The 12,966-nt window shown below is 38.6% G+C and overlaps 1 protein-coding gene across 1 annotated transcript in view; it reads left to right on the forward strand.

The window, feature by feature from the left end:
* Positions 1-12,966, forward strand: part of LOC309568879 (taste receptor type 1 member 3-like) — a gene marked incomplete at both ends in the record, with an annotated part of 60,707 nt that overhangs the window by 14,779 nt on the left and 32,962 nt on the right. The window contains one exon of the mRNA XM_082274662.1: positions 9,430-9,730. Within this exon, the coding sequence (XP_082130788.1) occupies positions 9,430-9,730 (301 nt within the window). The remainder of the gene's footprint in view (positions 1-9,429; positions 9,731-12,966) is intronic.

A 12,966-nucleotide genomic window follows, 5' to 3' on the forward strand; every position in this document is an offset into this window, starting at 1 on the left:
GGTCCTTGCTACTTCCAGTTTAAGATATTGGGCCTCCTTTTTGTTTAATATATTCATTTCCTTCCCTTTCTTTATATATGTGTCTAAAGCCTTCTCAAATTTTTTCTTTGGATCTCCTGTGAGTTTTTTATATGTGTTTTCTTCCTTGAGGAGCCTTTCCATTTCTTCCTCATATTCCTTCTTGTCCAATATAACCAGGCCTCCTCCTTTATCCGCTGGTCTTATCAAAATTCCCTTCCTCTTTTCCAGTTTTTTTATGGTGTTCCAGGTTTCCTCCTCCTTCCTATTCCGTATCTTTAAATCTCTTATTTCTTGTTCTACCATTCTTTTGAAAATTTGAAAAATTGGGGTTAAATGTTGATTTGTTTCTTAGGGTTGTGTGTTTAAATTCCTCGTTTTTCGTATTTGCATTTTTTTCTTTCTTAAGGGCAAAAATTTTTTTAATATTGAGCTTGCGGATGCATTTTTGGAGATCTATATATGCCTCAAATTTGTCCAGATTTTTGTTTGGAGCATATTTGAGGCCAAGGTCCAAGAGTTTCAGTTCATCCTCATCGAAAGTGACTGTGCTGAGATTAAAAATTCCTTTTCCTAAAAACGTCTTCTTCTTTTTCTTTGTCCCCCCTCGTTTTCCTCGCGGTTTACGTTTCTTTCTTGTTCCCTGAACACGTTGTTTTCTTCCCTCCTGTATGGGTGGTAGCCTCCTTGTGTTCTGGGTAGATCCCCATCTCTCTCCTGTTGCGGTCTGTATGGATGGTATCCTCCTTGTGTCCTGGGTGGGTCCCAGTCTCTCTCCTGGTAGGTTCTTCTTCCATTGTCCCTCCAGTTCATGTTGCGTCCCCTCTGTGGTCTGTGTCCTCCTCCATGTGTTCCACCTGGATGATCGCGTCTCGGGGGTGGCGGTCTCCAGTTGTTCCTCTGATTGTCCCAAAAATTTGGATTTCTCTGTGGGCCTCCGAAATTTCTTGGGGGTCTGCCTCTGTTCCCTCTCGGAAAAAAATCCCTTCTGGTAAATGGTTCTCTATATTCGTAGTGTTCCTCATTGTAATAGTCGAGAGGGGAGAACCTATTGTAGGTATCAACCCGATATTGGTTGTGAGTGGGCGTTCTATCATAATGTACATTCGGTTGTGGGCCATTTCTTGATGGTCTTGGTTCTACAGTCTGTTCATAAGGTGGTCTTCCCAATTTTCCCGGTGTTCTGGGAGTCCTAGGGGTCACAGGAGTAGTGACCTCCATCCATGTATCATCCTCCTCTTCCTCAATTTCAGACGGTTCCCTGGATGTCAAGTGGACAGGGTCCACACTAGTGCCCAAACCACTATATAATTCGTCGGATTGCCATTTATAGACTGTGTTGTTTCTATAATCTAGAATATCCCTCTTATATTTCTTCTGTTTCTTAGCTTGTATGGTTTTGTCGTATTTTTGTACAGCTTCTTGCAACGCTTTTTCTTTATTTTTATACTCATTGGTTTCCGAATATGGGGCCAGTTGTTCCTTAATTTTTATAATTGTGCTTTCAATCTTTTTGAGTTTGTATTGCCTCCTCTTAATGATTATGGCCAGCAGTTCTTTTTCACTTCTGTTGAAGAAACCATACCATTGTTCCAGGAGATCAGGATCTGTAATGTGGTCATTGGGGGATATGTCCCATCTTAGCCTCCTGGGTGCTATACCTTCCTTGGTATACTTTTGCAGTGTGGCAATATCCCACCAGACCCTCAGTTGTTTTTCCATATTCTGTTTTAACTCTTTAAAAGATCCTTCCATATCTTGCCTTTGTATAATGGTCTCCTGGTCAAAAATTTCCTCTATGTTTACTGCTCTGGAGTTCATATACTTAAAAATATCCATTGCTGCTAGGTTGTAGTGACACAGTCACTCAGTAAGTGGTAAACGGGGGGTTGGAGAACCAGCGCTATGGATGAGAACTGCCAGGCAGTGAAATATAAGGTTGCAGCCACCAACCGAACCCCTAAGTAACTTAGGGGCAGAAATATAGTGTGGGGGTGAAAAGTTGGAATGCGGCGCTACCTAACGCATGTGCAAAGATGCGGGTGAAGAGGAAAAAGTGCTTAGTGCGTACAAAATGTCACATATAAATATTGTGTATGTAAATAAATAAATATAAAAAATTCAAGCCGAGACAATAAATAAATAGATAAATAAATAACAAATGTGAGATATGGTAAAAAGTATATATACCGGATTAGTGGTTGTGATTTCCAATAGGTGATGCTGAATAAATAGTGTGGAATAAAAATGCTGAATAGATAGGTGATGCTAAATAAATAATGCTGAATAAATAAGTAGAAAATCAATCATAAATCATAGGAGCAGTGAGAATGCTAATTGTATACCTTTTGGGATGTAATTCTCCAATTCAAACACTAGGTGTCACACTTACCCTAAGGCCACAGATGATATATATAGTGTAAGCCAAAAGGCAGGATGTAGGTGTGATACTCAAACCTGCCTGCTGACGGTCCCTACGGACCAAAAAGATCCCATCTGGGTACAAAGGGAAGAAAAAGGCTTCTTAGTGTGATAAGTGAAGAGCGGGTATACAAGAAGATAGTAGCGACTCACGCTTGAATAGTAGATGCAGCAGATCCCTTCAGATAGTGGCAGTCTGCGCCGGGGAAGCTTCTGCGTTCCAAGCCTAGGCGAGCTGCGGACCGGAAGTGACGTGGGTTTCCGCCCTACGTACGTTTCGTCATAGGACGTCTACGGGGAGCGGTACCCGTCAGTCGACCTCGTCTTCCTGATATAGCCAGAGTCATCCCATCGGCCAATCATTTGCCCTAATGCACATCTGCCAGTAATTGCTCGATATTGGAAGAAATGTGGAATGTGCAGGCTTAATATGGGATGCATACCTATGGCTATAATAATCATCATATTAGATCATGCTGCCATCTAGTGGATCTAGTTTAAATTGCAAAAGATATTTAATAAATAATTTTATTAGGAACGAATATGTATAAAAAATTCATAAAAATATATAAAAATATATATTTAAGAGGGAGTGTATAAACCAAAAGATAAAAAAATTAAAATTAAAAAGGGGCATCAGACATTTTTTTATATATATATTTTTAATGAAGAAAGGAAACATAGAAGTGATGAAAAAGTGTTTTGTGGGAAGAAAGTAAAGAGTGCCCAAAGGCATTGGTGATATTATGACCACAAAAATTATATTATATTGAAGAAAATAATAATAGGTGCTTACGTCGAAATATGAGTGGATAAGTGTATCCTAAGTGTCCAAATAAAAGTGTTTGGTATATGGACATAAATAAAACAATAAGTGAATAGCACTGGTGGAGTGATAAGAAAAGTGTGTTGAAGTGCACCCGTGAGATATTAACGGCTATAAAGAAGTGTGGGAAGAAGAATTCAAGAGGTAGAAAAAAATTCACGTGATCTGAGATTGATAAACAATCAAGCTTCTTGGAAATAGCGTGTCCATTATTTCTGAGGGGACAACAAAAAAATCCACAAATGGGGGAAAAATAGTTTTTTTAAAAAACTTGAAATGTAGAGTGATGTTGGATGAAAAGGTCAAAAAGGAATATTATGAAAGTATAAATGGGAAAAAAATATATAAAAGAGAAAAAATTATTGTATATATAGTAATAAGTCACTTGATGAGCTGATATACATATCTCTTCATAATCTGGATAGTTGTATGGAATTGGTGTTTGGGCCAAAAAATTAAAAAACAGTTAAAACCGATTAAAAAATACCCAGAGAAGACTAGACAGTCACTTAACAGATTGGAGGAGATCCCCAACATCAAAGATGGTATAATTTGTTTAAAAGTATTAACATGATGTTGGATAAGAAGGCTAAAAAAAGGAAGATGTTGGATGAGAAGGCTAAAAAAATTCGCATAAAAAATGATGTAATATCCATAAAAGAAATGATGTAATATCCATAAAAGAAGAAGGAGACGTATCAAAAGAAGGAAGAAGACGTATAAAAACAGGCCACAATGTGCATAAAAAAATATGTGAAACATATGTAAAAAGTAAAAACTGTAAAAATAGCTAATAAAAAATATCACATAAAAAATCACATAAAAAATGTGTAAAAGGGAAGTAAAAAACAAAGAGGTTGTTTTTATTGATTAAAGTCCAAAAGGAATAAAATTATAAGTTATGTATCTGTGATAAAACAATTTAAATCGATGTCGGCATTTAACCCCTCAGGGCGGAGAGAGCGCATTAGGAAAATCCATTTTGTTTCATTCTTTGATACCATTCTTCTTTTGTTGCTGCCTCTCCAATCGTTTTTATTTTATCAATTCCATAGAAAATCATTCCTGTTGGATTCTGTGCATGGACCTCTTTAAAATGTCTTGATAAAGTGTGTTTTTCAAACCCTTTTTTGATGTTCTTTATGTGTTCTCTAATTCTTACGAAGAGGGGTCGTGTGGTTCTTCCGACGTACTGCAATTTACAAGGGCATTCCACCACATATGTGACATGTGTACTCGTACATGTGATGGTGTCTTTAATTTTATACTCTGTACCTGTGACATTGGATTTAAAGCTTTTTGTTTTTTTCTGTTGTTTCCTGTTGTTTCTACATGGAAGACATTTCTGACATCGGAAGAAACCATTGTAGGCTGTAGGTAATAGGATCTTTTTAGGGGGATTGATTACATTATGCACAATTTTATCTCTTAGGGTGGGAGCTCGGCGATAGATGAATGACGGTTTCATGGGCAGGATTTGCTTGAGAGTTTTGTCTACTCTGAGAATAGGCCAGTGTTTTCTAATAATCTTTTCCATATCTTTGTGTTGTTTGTTGAAGCCTGTGATGAATGCATATTTAAACCTGTTACCGTTGTTCTTCTTTCTATTATTATTTTCTATGATTAGATCTTCTCTTTTCATTTTCCTGACCATTTGTTTAATATGTTCTAGTTCCTTCTTCTTGTAGCCCTTTTCCAAAAATCTGGCAATCAAAATGTCGGCCTGATTGTCGAAGTCTTGTATGTCACTGCAATTCCTTCTAATTCGCAGTAGTTGGCCTTTGGGTATATTACCTAGCCATCGTTGGTGGTGGCAACTGCGTGTAGGTATGTACCCATTTTCATCGGCTTTTTTGAAGAAGGTTTTACTTTGTAACTTGCCATTCTTTTTAAAGAGCTCCAGATCTAAGTATGAGATTTTATTCAGGTCCCAGTTACCCGTGAACGTGATTCCATATCCATTATCACTAATCTCATCGAAGAAAAGTTGCAATGATTCTGGGGTACCCTGCCATATTAAAAGGATATCATCAATATATCTTCGATAAAATTTTAAAAAAGGTCTATTTACACTAAAAACCTGCTCCTCCTCCCACTTTTGCATAAAAATATTGGCTACACTGGGGGCATATCTAGCCCCCATGGCTACTCCCTTTGTTTGTACAAAATATTGTCCCTTGTACGGCGATAGATGAATGACGGTTTCATGGGCAGGATTTGCTTGAGAGTTTTGTCTGCTCTGAGAATAGGCCAGTGTTTTCTAATAATCTTTTCCATATCTTTGTGTTGTTTGTTGAAGCCTGTGATGAATGCATATTCAAACCTGTTACCGTTGTTCTTCTTTCTATTATTATTTTCTATGATTAGATCTTCTCTTTTCATTTTCCTGACCATTTGTTTAATATGTTCTAGTTCCTTCTTCTTGTAGCCCTTTTCTAAAAATCTGGCAATCAAAATGTCGGCCTGTCTTTAACATTGGGTCTATGGGAAATATTGGTCAGCTTGGCATAGCACTGCTCCCTGTCCTTAACATTGGCGTCTATAGGAAACCTTGGTCAGCTTGGCATGGCACTGCTCACGAACTATAAGTGACAGGGATACAAAACATGGGGAGCACCAAGAAGGGACACAGGACTACAACATATCTATAAAAGTGGAGTATACCTGTACACTACTCTGACTGCACTAAACTAACTCAACACACTATCCACTAACTACCTGCCTAGTCTCTGTTGTAACCCACTATACATGGCTGCCGTGTAAGCAGCAGCCTTATATAGTGTGGGGTGTAGACTTAGCCCCTGAGCCATAATTGGCTGAAGGCACACTGCCTTTGCCCAATCATGGCTCTGACAGGACATTGTGCTGTGGTTGGCCAAAGCATACAGATCAGGTGCATGCTTTGGCCAATCATCAGCAATCAATGCACTGCAACAATGCAGTACGTTATGGAACGCTCATCGGCAGGCAATCTTCCCACTGAGTGCCCCATTTCTGCGAACACACAAACAGCTGATGTTCGAGTCAAATTTACATTTGACTCGAACACAGAGCCCATCCCTACTGGGGAACAGGTAGCAGGTACAAAGCTCCCTGGGATAAGCAATCTCTCAGGCACAGATACCAATTCCAAGAAGGTAGTGACAAACAGTGCAGCGTTTATTTGTGATATTTACAATTCTATATAAAGGTGCTGTTGTGCCTCGGCACTGACTATGCAATATATACAGGTCCTAACTACCAGGCTGAGCAAGCCTACAGCTTGTCAGCTTCCACATATACCGCTTGTAAGTTTTTACCAACCTTTTGCTCTCACAGACAAGAGGTGTCCGATTTCCCAGGCCAAGAGCACTGGCTGTCTGTCACAGGTGAGCCTAAATTGGGAGAGGACCAAGACTCGAACTGGATTGTGGATCAGAGATCCCTAAATGTGTAAGAGAGGAGCCTTGGAGATGTATAAACCCCGAACAGTACTTTTTCCAGCTCTCTATGGGATGCTCTGCTACTATATATATATATATATATATATATATATATATATATATATATATATAAAATTTACAATTGCTATATAAGTCATATTGTAATTCAATTACAATATGGCAACCTGGAGTCATTCTACACCGTTTTTCTATGAAACAGAATTCCCAGATATCTGCACTAAGGTACAAGTTGGATTTTAGGCACCCTCTGCAACACAAATTTCATTTTTGGTGAGATACTCCCAAAGGATCAGTCATTTCTATAGGAATTCAGACGCTGCAATTTTCTTCATTAGACCACTGCAAGTGTATCAGTTGATTGATAATGAAAAATCACTCCCATTCAGATCCACTCTGCACATCCACATTGACAACAGGTAGGAATCTGCAACAAAGTTTGGTAAAATCCCTGCAATGTACATAGATCACCCAGAGGGGATTGTTTTTTTTCTCAACAAAAAAGGAGATAATCTTTAAGCCTCATACACAGAGGTGTTGAAATGTATGTACCTAATGTAATGTACGAAATTGGCAGACAAAAAATTCTCCATGTTTGTGTATTTTCACTTGCGTTTATGTGTGTTTATGCGCAATTACAGGCGTATGGTATTTAGAAGCATTTGAGTAAACTCGCTTTATTGATAGAATATTCATGTATTCTAGCTACTAGAATCAATGTAAGCACATAAGCGCGCATTTATGTGCATTCACACATAAATTGTGCTCATAAGGTCCTCTACATACGCAACTTTGGTACTTTTTTTAATGCCTCTAATTGATGCTCCTAAAATACTGATCTAAACATCCAACTTGCATAGCCACAGAGGCTAACACTGAACTGAGTTTAAAGGCATAAAATAATAAGTTGATGGTAGAGTTTTAGAGATATAATGTAGTAAGATATATTTGATTGCCATCATCCCTATTACAGGTACCTAAAAAGGGGTTTGGTTCCTCAGGCCAAAGGGAAAGAAAGTGGGATTTTGTAGGCAAATTGTAAAATATATATGAATTTATTGGAAAATTGTATACATCAAACAAAAAGTAAAAATTGAGAAAGAAAGTGGATATGATACATGATCATATGGGTACTGTACAATCAACATTATGAACCATTTTACTTAAGACTCGGAGTGGTGATTCCCGGTTGTAGAACTGGGGTTCCGACGCGTTTCGGCATTAATGTAATAGCCTTTATCAAGGAAAAAATCACCAAACTCTATGAAGTGAAAAGTGAAGAAAATAGCAAAAAATTAGTGACTGTTGTGCTGAACAAGTATATTACTGTATAATAATCACATCGTTTTTTCTGGTTGTGTACCTAAAATGCAGAGATGATTGTCCCCATAAAAAATGTAAAAAAAAAATTTGTCCAATCTCCAGCAAACCTTATGTAAGTTCTCTTTTACAAACATGACCCTCCCCACGCTTTTTAAACATCTTGGTCACATACACATACTCCCTCTTCTATTTTCCAGAAGACCGGAAATCTGGGGCATGAGAGTGGTATATATACAGTATATATACATATATACTTCAGAACACCCACCCCCACCTATCTGGACACACCATCCTTGGGTTACAGTAATTGATCCCTCATTTATTTAATTAATTATTATATAGAATTGGCAAATTGCTTGCCTTAACACCTCATTTACTTTCCAGACTAAACCGGCTCAGGATCCAGTAGCAACCTTGGGAACTGCGGACTACAAACCCCTCCCACCAATTTTTTATGGGGACAATCATCTCTGCATTTCAGGTACACAACCAGAAAAAACGATGTGATTATTATACAGTAATATACTTGTTCAGCACAACAGTCACTAATATTTTGCTATTTTCTTCACTTTTCACTTCATAGAGTTTGGTGATTTTTTCCTTGATAAGGGCTATTACATTAATGCCGAAACGTGTCAGAACCCCAGTTCTACAACCGGGAATCACCACTCCGAGTCTTAAGTAAAATAGTTCATAATGTTGATTGTACAGTACCCATATGATCATGTATCATATCCACTTCCTTTCTTTCACTTTCATTTACTTTTTGTTTGATGTATACAATTTTCCAATAAATTCAGATATATTTTACAATTTGCCTACAAAATCCCACTTTCTTTCCCTTTGGCCTGAGGAACCAAACCCCTTTTTTGGTAAAAATATAAGTTGGACACCTGTAAAAGTGGCATTTTTTTACTCAAGGCCTAAGGAAGGATCTTTATATTAACTAAAAGCCAACTTCACCCAGAACTAATGTTAGTTTTCCATAGTTGCTTTTAGTACGCCTCACACAGAAAAGACTGAGATAAGTTAGAGATGTGTATGCATTTCTTTTTTATTCAGCTTTGCTGTTATATCCTTAGTATGCCATGGTGTCAAGATCACAAGCTTAGGCAAATTATTTGAAAAATATTCTTGCTTGACATCATGCAGCAGCAGATCAATTTCTTACAAATTGCATTATCAATAAATCAATATACTGTATGTGGATAAAAACGAATAAGGACAACATGGACATGTGTCAATAGCATGTCTGATTTAACCATTACTATTCCATTCAATTGGATCTTGCACAACTTACCCACTTTTACTGTAAATATCTTTTTCCTATATTGAAGACACAGTTCCTATTTCTATCACAGTTAAAGCCAACTTGTGTTGTGTCAATCCCTCTTTCAACAGCTTCAATGTCCATGAGTTTATTGGGTTATTGGCAATGAAGTTTACAGTGGAGGAAATTAACAACAGCAGTACTATTCTGCCCAATACCAGTCTTGGATATGAGATATACGATACCTGCTGTAATACAGATGCCACAGTACAAGCAGCTTTGAGATTTCTTTCTGAGAGAGAGGATAGCTCTATCCCCGTAGTCTGTAACTACACAACTTTTGAGGAACAAGTCGTGGCTGTGATTGGGCCATCAACATCAGAAATGGTTGCAGCAACTGCAAGACTATTCGGATTCTTCCTGTTACCCCAGGTAAGCTCAGTGTCCCATTTATAATGTTTGGTTTACACAGTGAAAGTATAAAGGGGAGATATGATGTTAAATGTTTAGTAATAGCATGCATGTAGGCGGGGCCTACTGGTCCTGCACGTGGGGGTACCTTTCCTTGTGTATGTGGTCATCAATGCCCGGGACCAAGTGCAGCCGCGTTCATGTGGAAGACAACATTATGGTGGTACCCTGGCTTAGAGAAGAGCAATGCTCTTTCCACCAGTCCAGTGTACCTCTGCCCCTTCCAGTGACAGAATGAGGTCCCACCTAGCATGGACCTCATGCATGCTCTCACTCGACTCCTTCACTCTCTTGTACCTTGCGGCCAGGTACATGGGGTCTCCGTAACTTGGATTCAGTCTCGGTTGTTTTTTGGGAAAATGACTGCTAGGGAGGAAGCCAGATCACCCACCCCCCTCTCTACGGAAGGACCTGTCACCTCCGCCAGGTAACACGCTTCATGACTGGCTGCTTTGTACTTTCTATTAGTTACCAGTTACCCATAGCAACTACTCTCCTGCTTCGATGTTCATGCTGAGTTACCCTTTAGTAGTGGTTTTGCTTCATAACCCATTGTGCATTACAGACCCAGTTTTTCTGATATGCCATGTACCACCATGCACTCCTTGAATATACCAGGCTTAAAACAATAAAGTATAACTAAAGGGATAGAGGGGATAGGGATTAGAACACCTGTCAGTTTTTATTGCTCTCTGTATCCCTGTTAGGGAGAGTCATCCTCTCTATTTGCCCTGTTTACCATTATCATCGAAAGTGGAAGTAAAAGACATTTCCAAATTTCGGGCTGTCCCTAGAAAAGTAATAGAGGGGAAATCTTCCAATGGTGGCACTAGTTCTAGTGACCTGGGGGTCCCCAAGGGATTTCCTTAATTTGCAGAATTTTTCTCTCACTTCCTGTTTGGGTATGGGACAGGAGGTGAAGGTAAAAAATCTCCCAAACTGGACAAGGATGGCAAAAATAAACCTTACAGGTGTTATAACCCTCCCTCCCTGTATTAAAAAAAAAAATATATATATATATATACTGTATATGTATATATATATATATATATATATATATATATATATATATATATATATATATTTCTACTTTAACAGCTTTACTGAAGATTCAGCAACACAATTCAATAGTACAGCAAACATGAACCAGAGTCCAGCTCTAACTAATTAATGAAGGCTGCCCAGGTTCATACCTTTCAGAGAAGTAAAATCCATTTAGCTAGAGTCCAGTGATGGTAGGTTCCTATTCCAGGGATAAACCCAGCAAGGTGACCCAGAAGGGAGCCACGTGCTCCAGTAGGACTACATGATGTAGCAGTCTTTCCTCTGTAAATCACATGTGTAAGAGAGAGAGCGAACCCTGAGCCCTCCCTTGTATTTATGTGGCTTACAGCAGGAGGCAGGACTCAGAAAGCACGGGAAAGAGTTTAGGCACAGTTAACCCCTTTGAATCCTGGGCAGCCATTAACTGTCTGTATAACTACACAGTGCAGTGAATACCACAGCAAAAATACATTCAATGACACTCCACAAGCACCTGCTTACATGCAGTTACATTTTCTAAATCCTAAATCCCGAATCCACATTGCTTTCCTCTCCCTGCACAACTTACTGCACTGTACAGCAAAGAACTAAAAATACTCTACAAAATGGCGTCATTGTGACTACCGCCAACAAGCAGCTCTCCCAGCCTGTGTACTGAGTAGAATATAGAACCTCAAATTCCTGCATGCATCGCTACCTCCTAGGTGCTGGGACTACAGCCAGTCTTCAGCAATGTGCATTCATAGTTGCCTTGATTAGATGTGGGGAGTGCTGCCAGAAATGCCCACACTCAACAATGGCATGGTTACGACACTGCAACTAAATGAGTTGGGATCCAAAAATATAAAACACAGTCAACACCAGTCTAATTTACCCTGCTCCTAATGCAGTAAAAAGCTCAGGGCAAAATTTCAATAATACTAATGATAAAAGAAAACAATAACAACCATATGCTACATACGATCCTGAGGTTAATAGATTGATTAAAAGGAAATTTATGACACAAGAAAACTCCTCAGAAAAAACATCTCAGGAAAAACAACAAGGAACAGACAAGAAGAAAGCGGAGAAAAGTCAAAAAGCTGAAGTAGCTAAATCACCAATCAGTTCAGCAAACTCAGAGTTAAGCCTAAGGACTGAAAATGATGAGGAAGAAGAGGAAGAGCAGGGAGAAACAAAAGAACATGCCCCTACAAAAGGTGAAATGCGAGAAATGTTCGCAGGATTGGAAAAATCATTAAAAATCGAATTGGTTAAAATCCAGACCGACCTAGGACGTGTCCAGATGGATCTGGGACACGCCCTGGGACGGGTAGAAGAACTAGAGAAAAAACAAGAGGACCAAACAAAAATAATACAGGGAATGAGAAAAGAAATAAATGAGACCAAGAAAAAAGCCAGAGATCTAGCTTATAAACTAGAGGATCAAGAGAACAGAGCAAGACGAAAAAATTTGAGGATCCGAGGATTAAGGGATACAGCACAGGAAGAAAATTTAGGAGAAAAACTTCAAAAAATCTTAAACCCAGTATTAGGTAGAGGGGAAGAAGACCAATTACTGATTGAAAGAGCCCATCGCATAAGAAAACCGACAGGAGTCCCAGCAGAATCACCTAGAGATGTGATAATCAGGTTTCAAAACTATACAGATAAAGCACAAATATGGGAAAACCTAAAGAAGAATAAATCATTACTAAACGCAGGAAATACAGAAAATGACAAGATACAGATATTTACAGATTTGGCACCGGAAACATTGAGGAGGAGAAGAATTTTAAAGCCCTTGACAGAAGAGATGCAAAAACAAGGAATCAGATATAATTGGGGTTTCCCAGCTAGTTTAATAGGAAAAAGAGATGGACGATCAGCAAAACTCACTTTTCCAGAGGAAACTCAAGAATTTTGCAAAAAACTTGATATACAGGAGCCAAACCTGCCCGGATGGTATGAAGGTGACAGGGAAGATGAACCAGGAAGAAACTCACAGACGGAAGAACAGCAATGGACATTAGCTAGAAAAAACAAAAGATAAAATATGTGGAAATACTGTCTAAATAATGCAAACCGGGAGAGAACCTTTTTTTTTTTTTTTTTTTTTTTTTTTCTCTCTCCTGCCATACGCTGAGGGGCTCTCTCCTACCCTCATATCGATG

The sequence above is a fragment of the Pelophylax lessonae genome (genome assembly GCF_965119305.1).
Source record: "Pelophylax lessonae genome assembly, chromosome: 12".
Classification (NCBI taxonomy): Eukaryota; Metazoa; Chordata; class Amphibia; order Anura; family Ranidae; genus Pelophylax; species Pelophylax lessonae.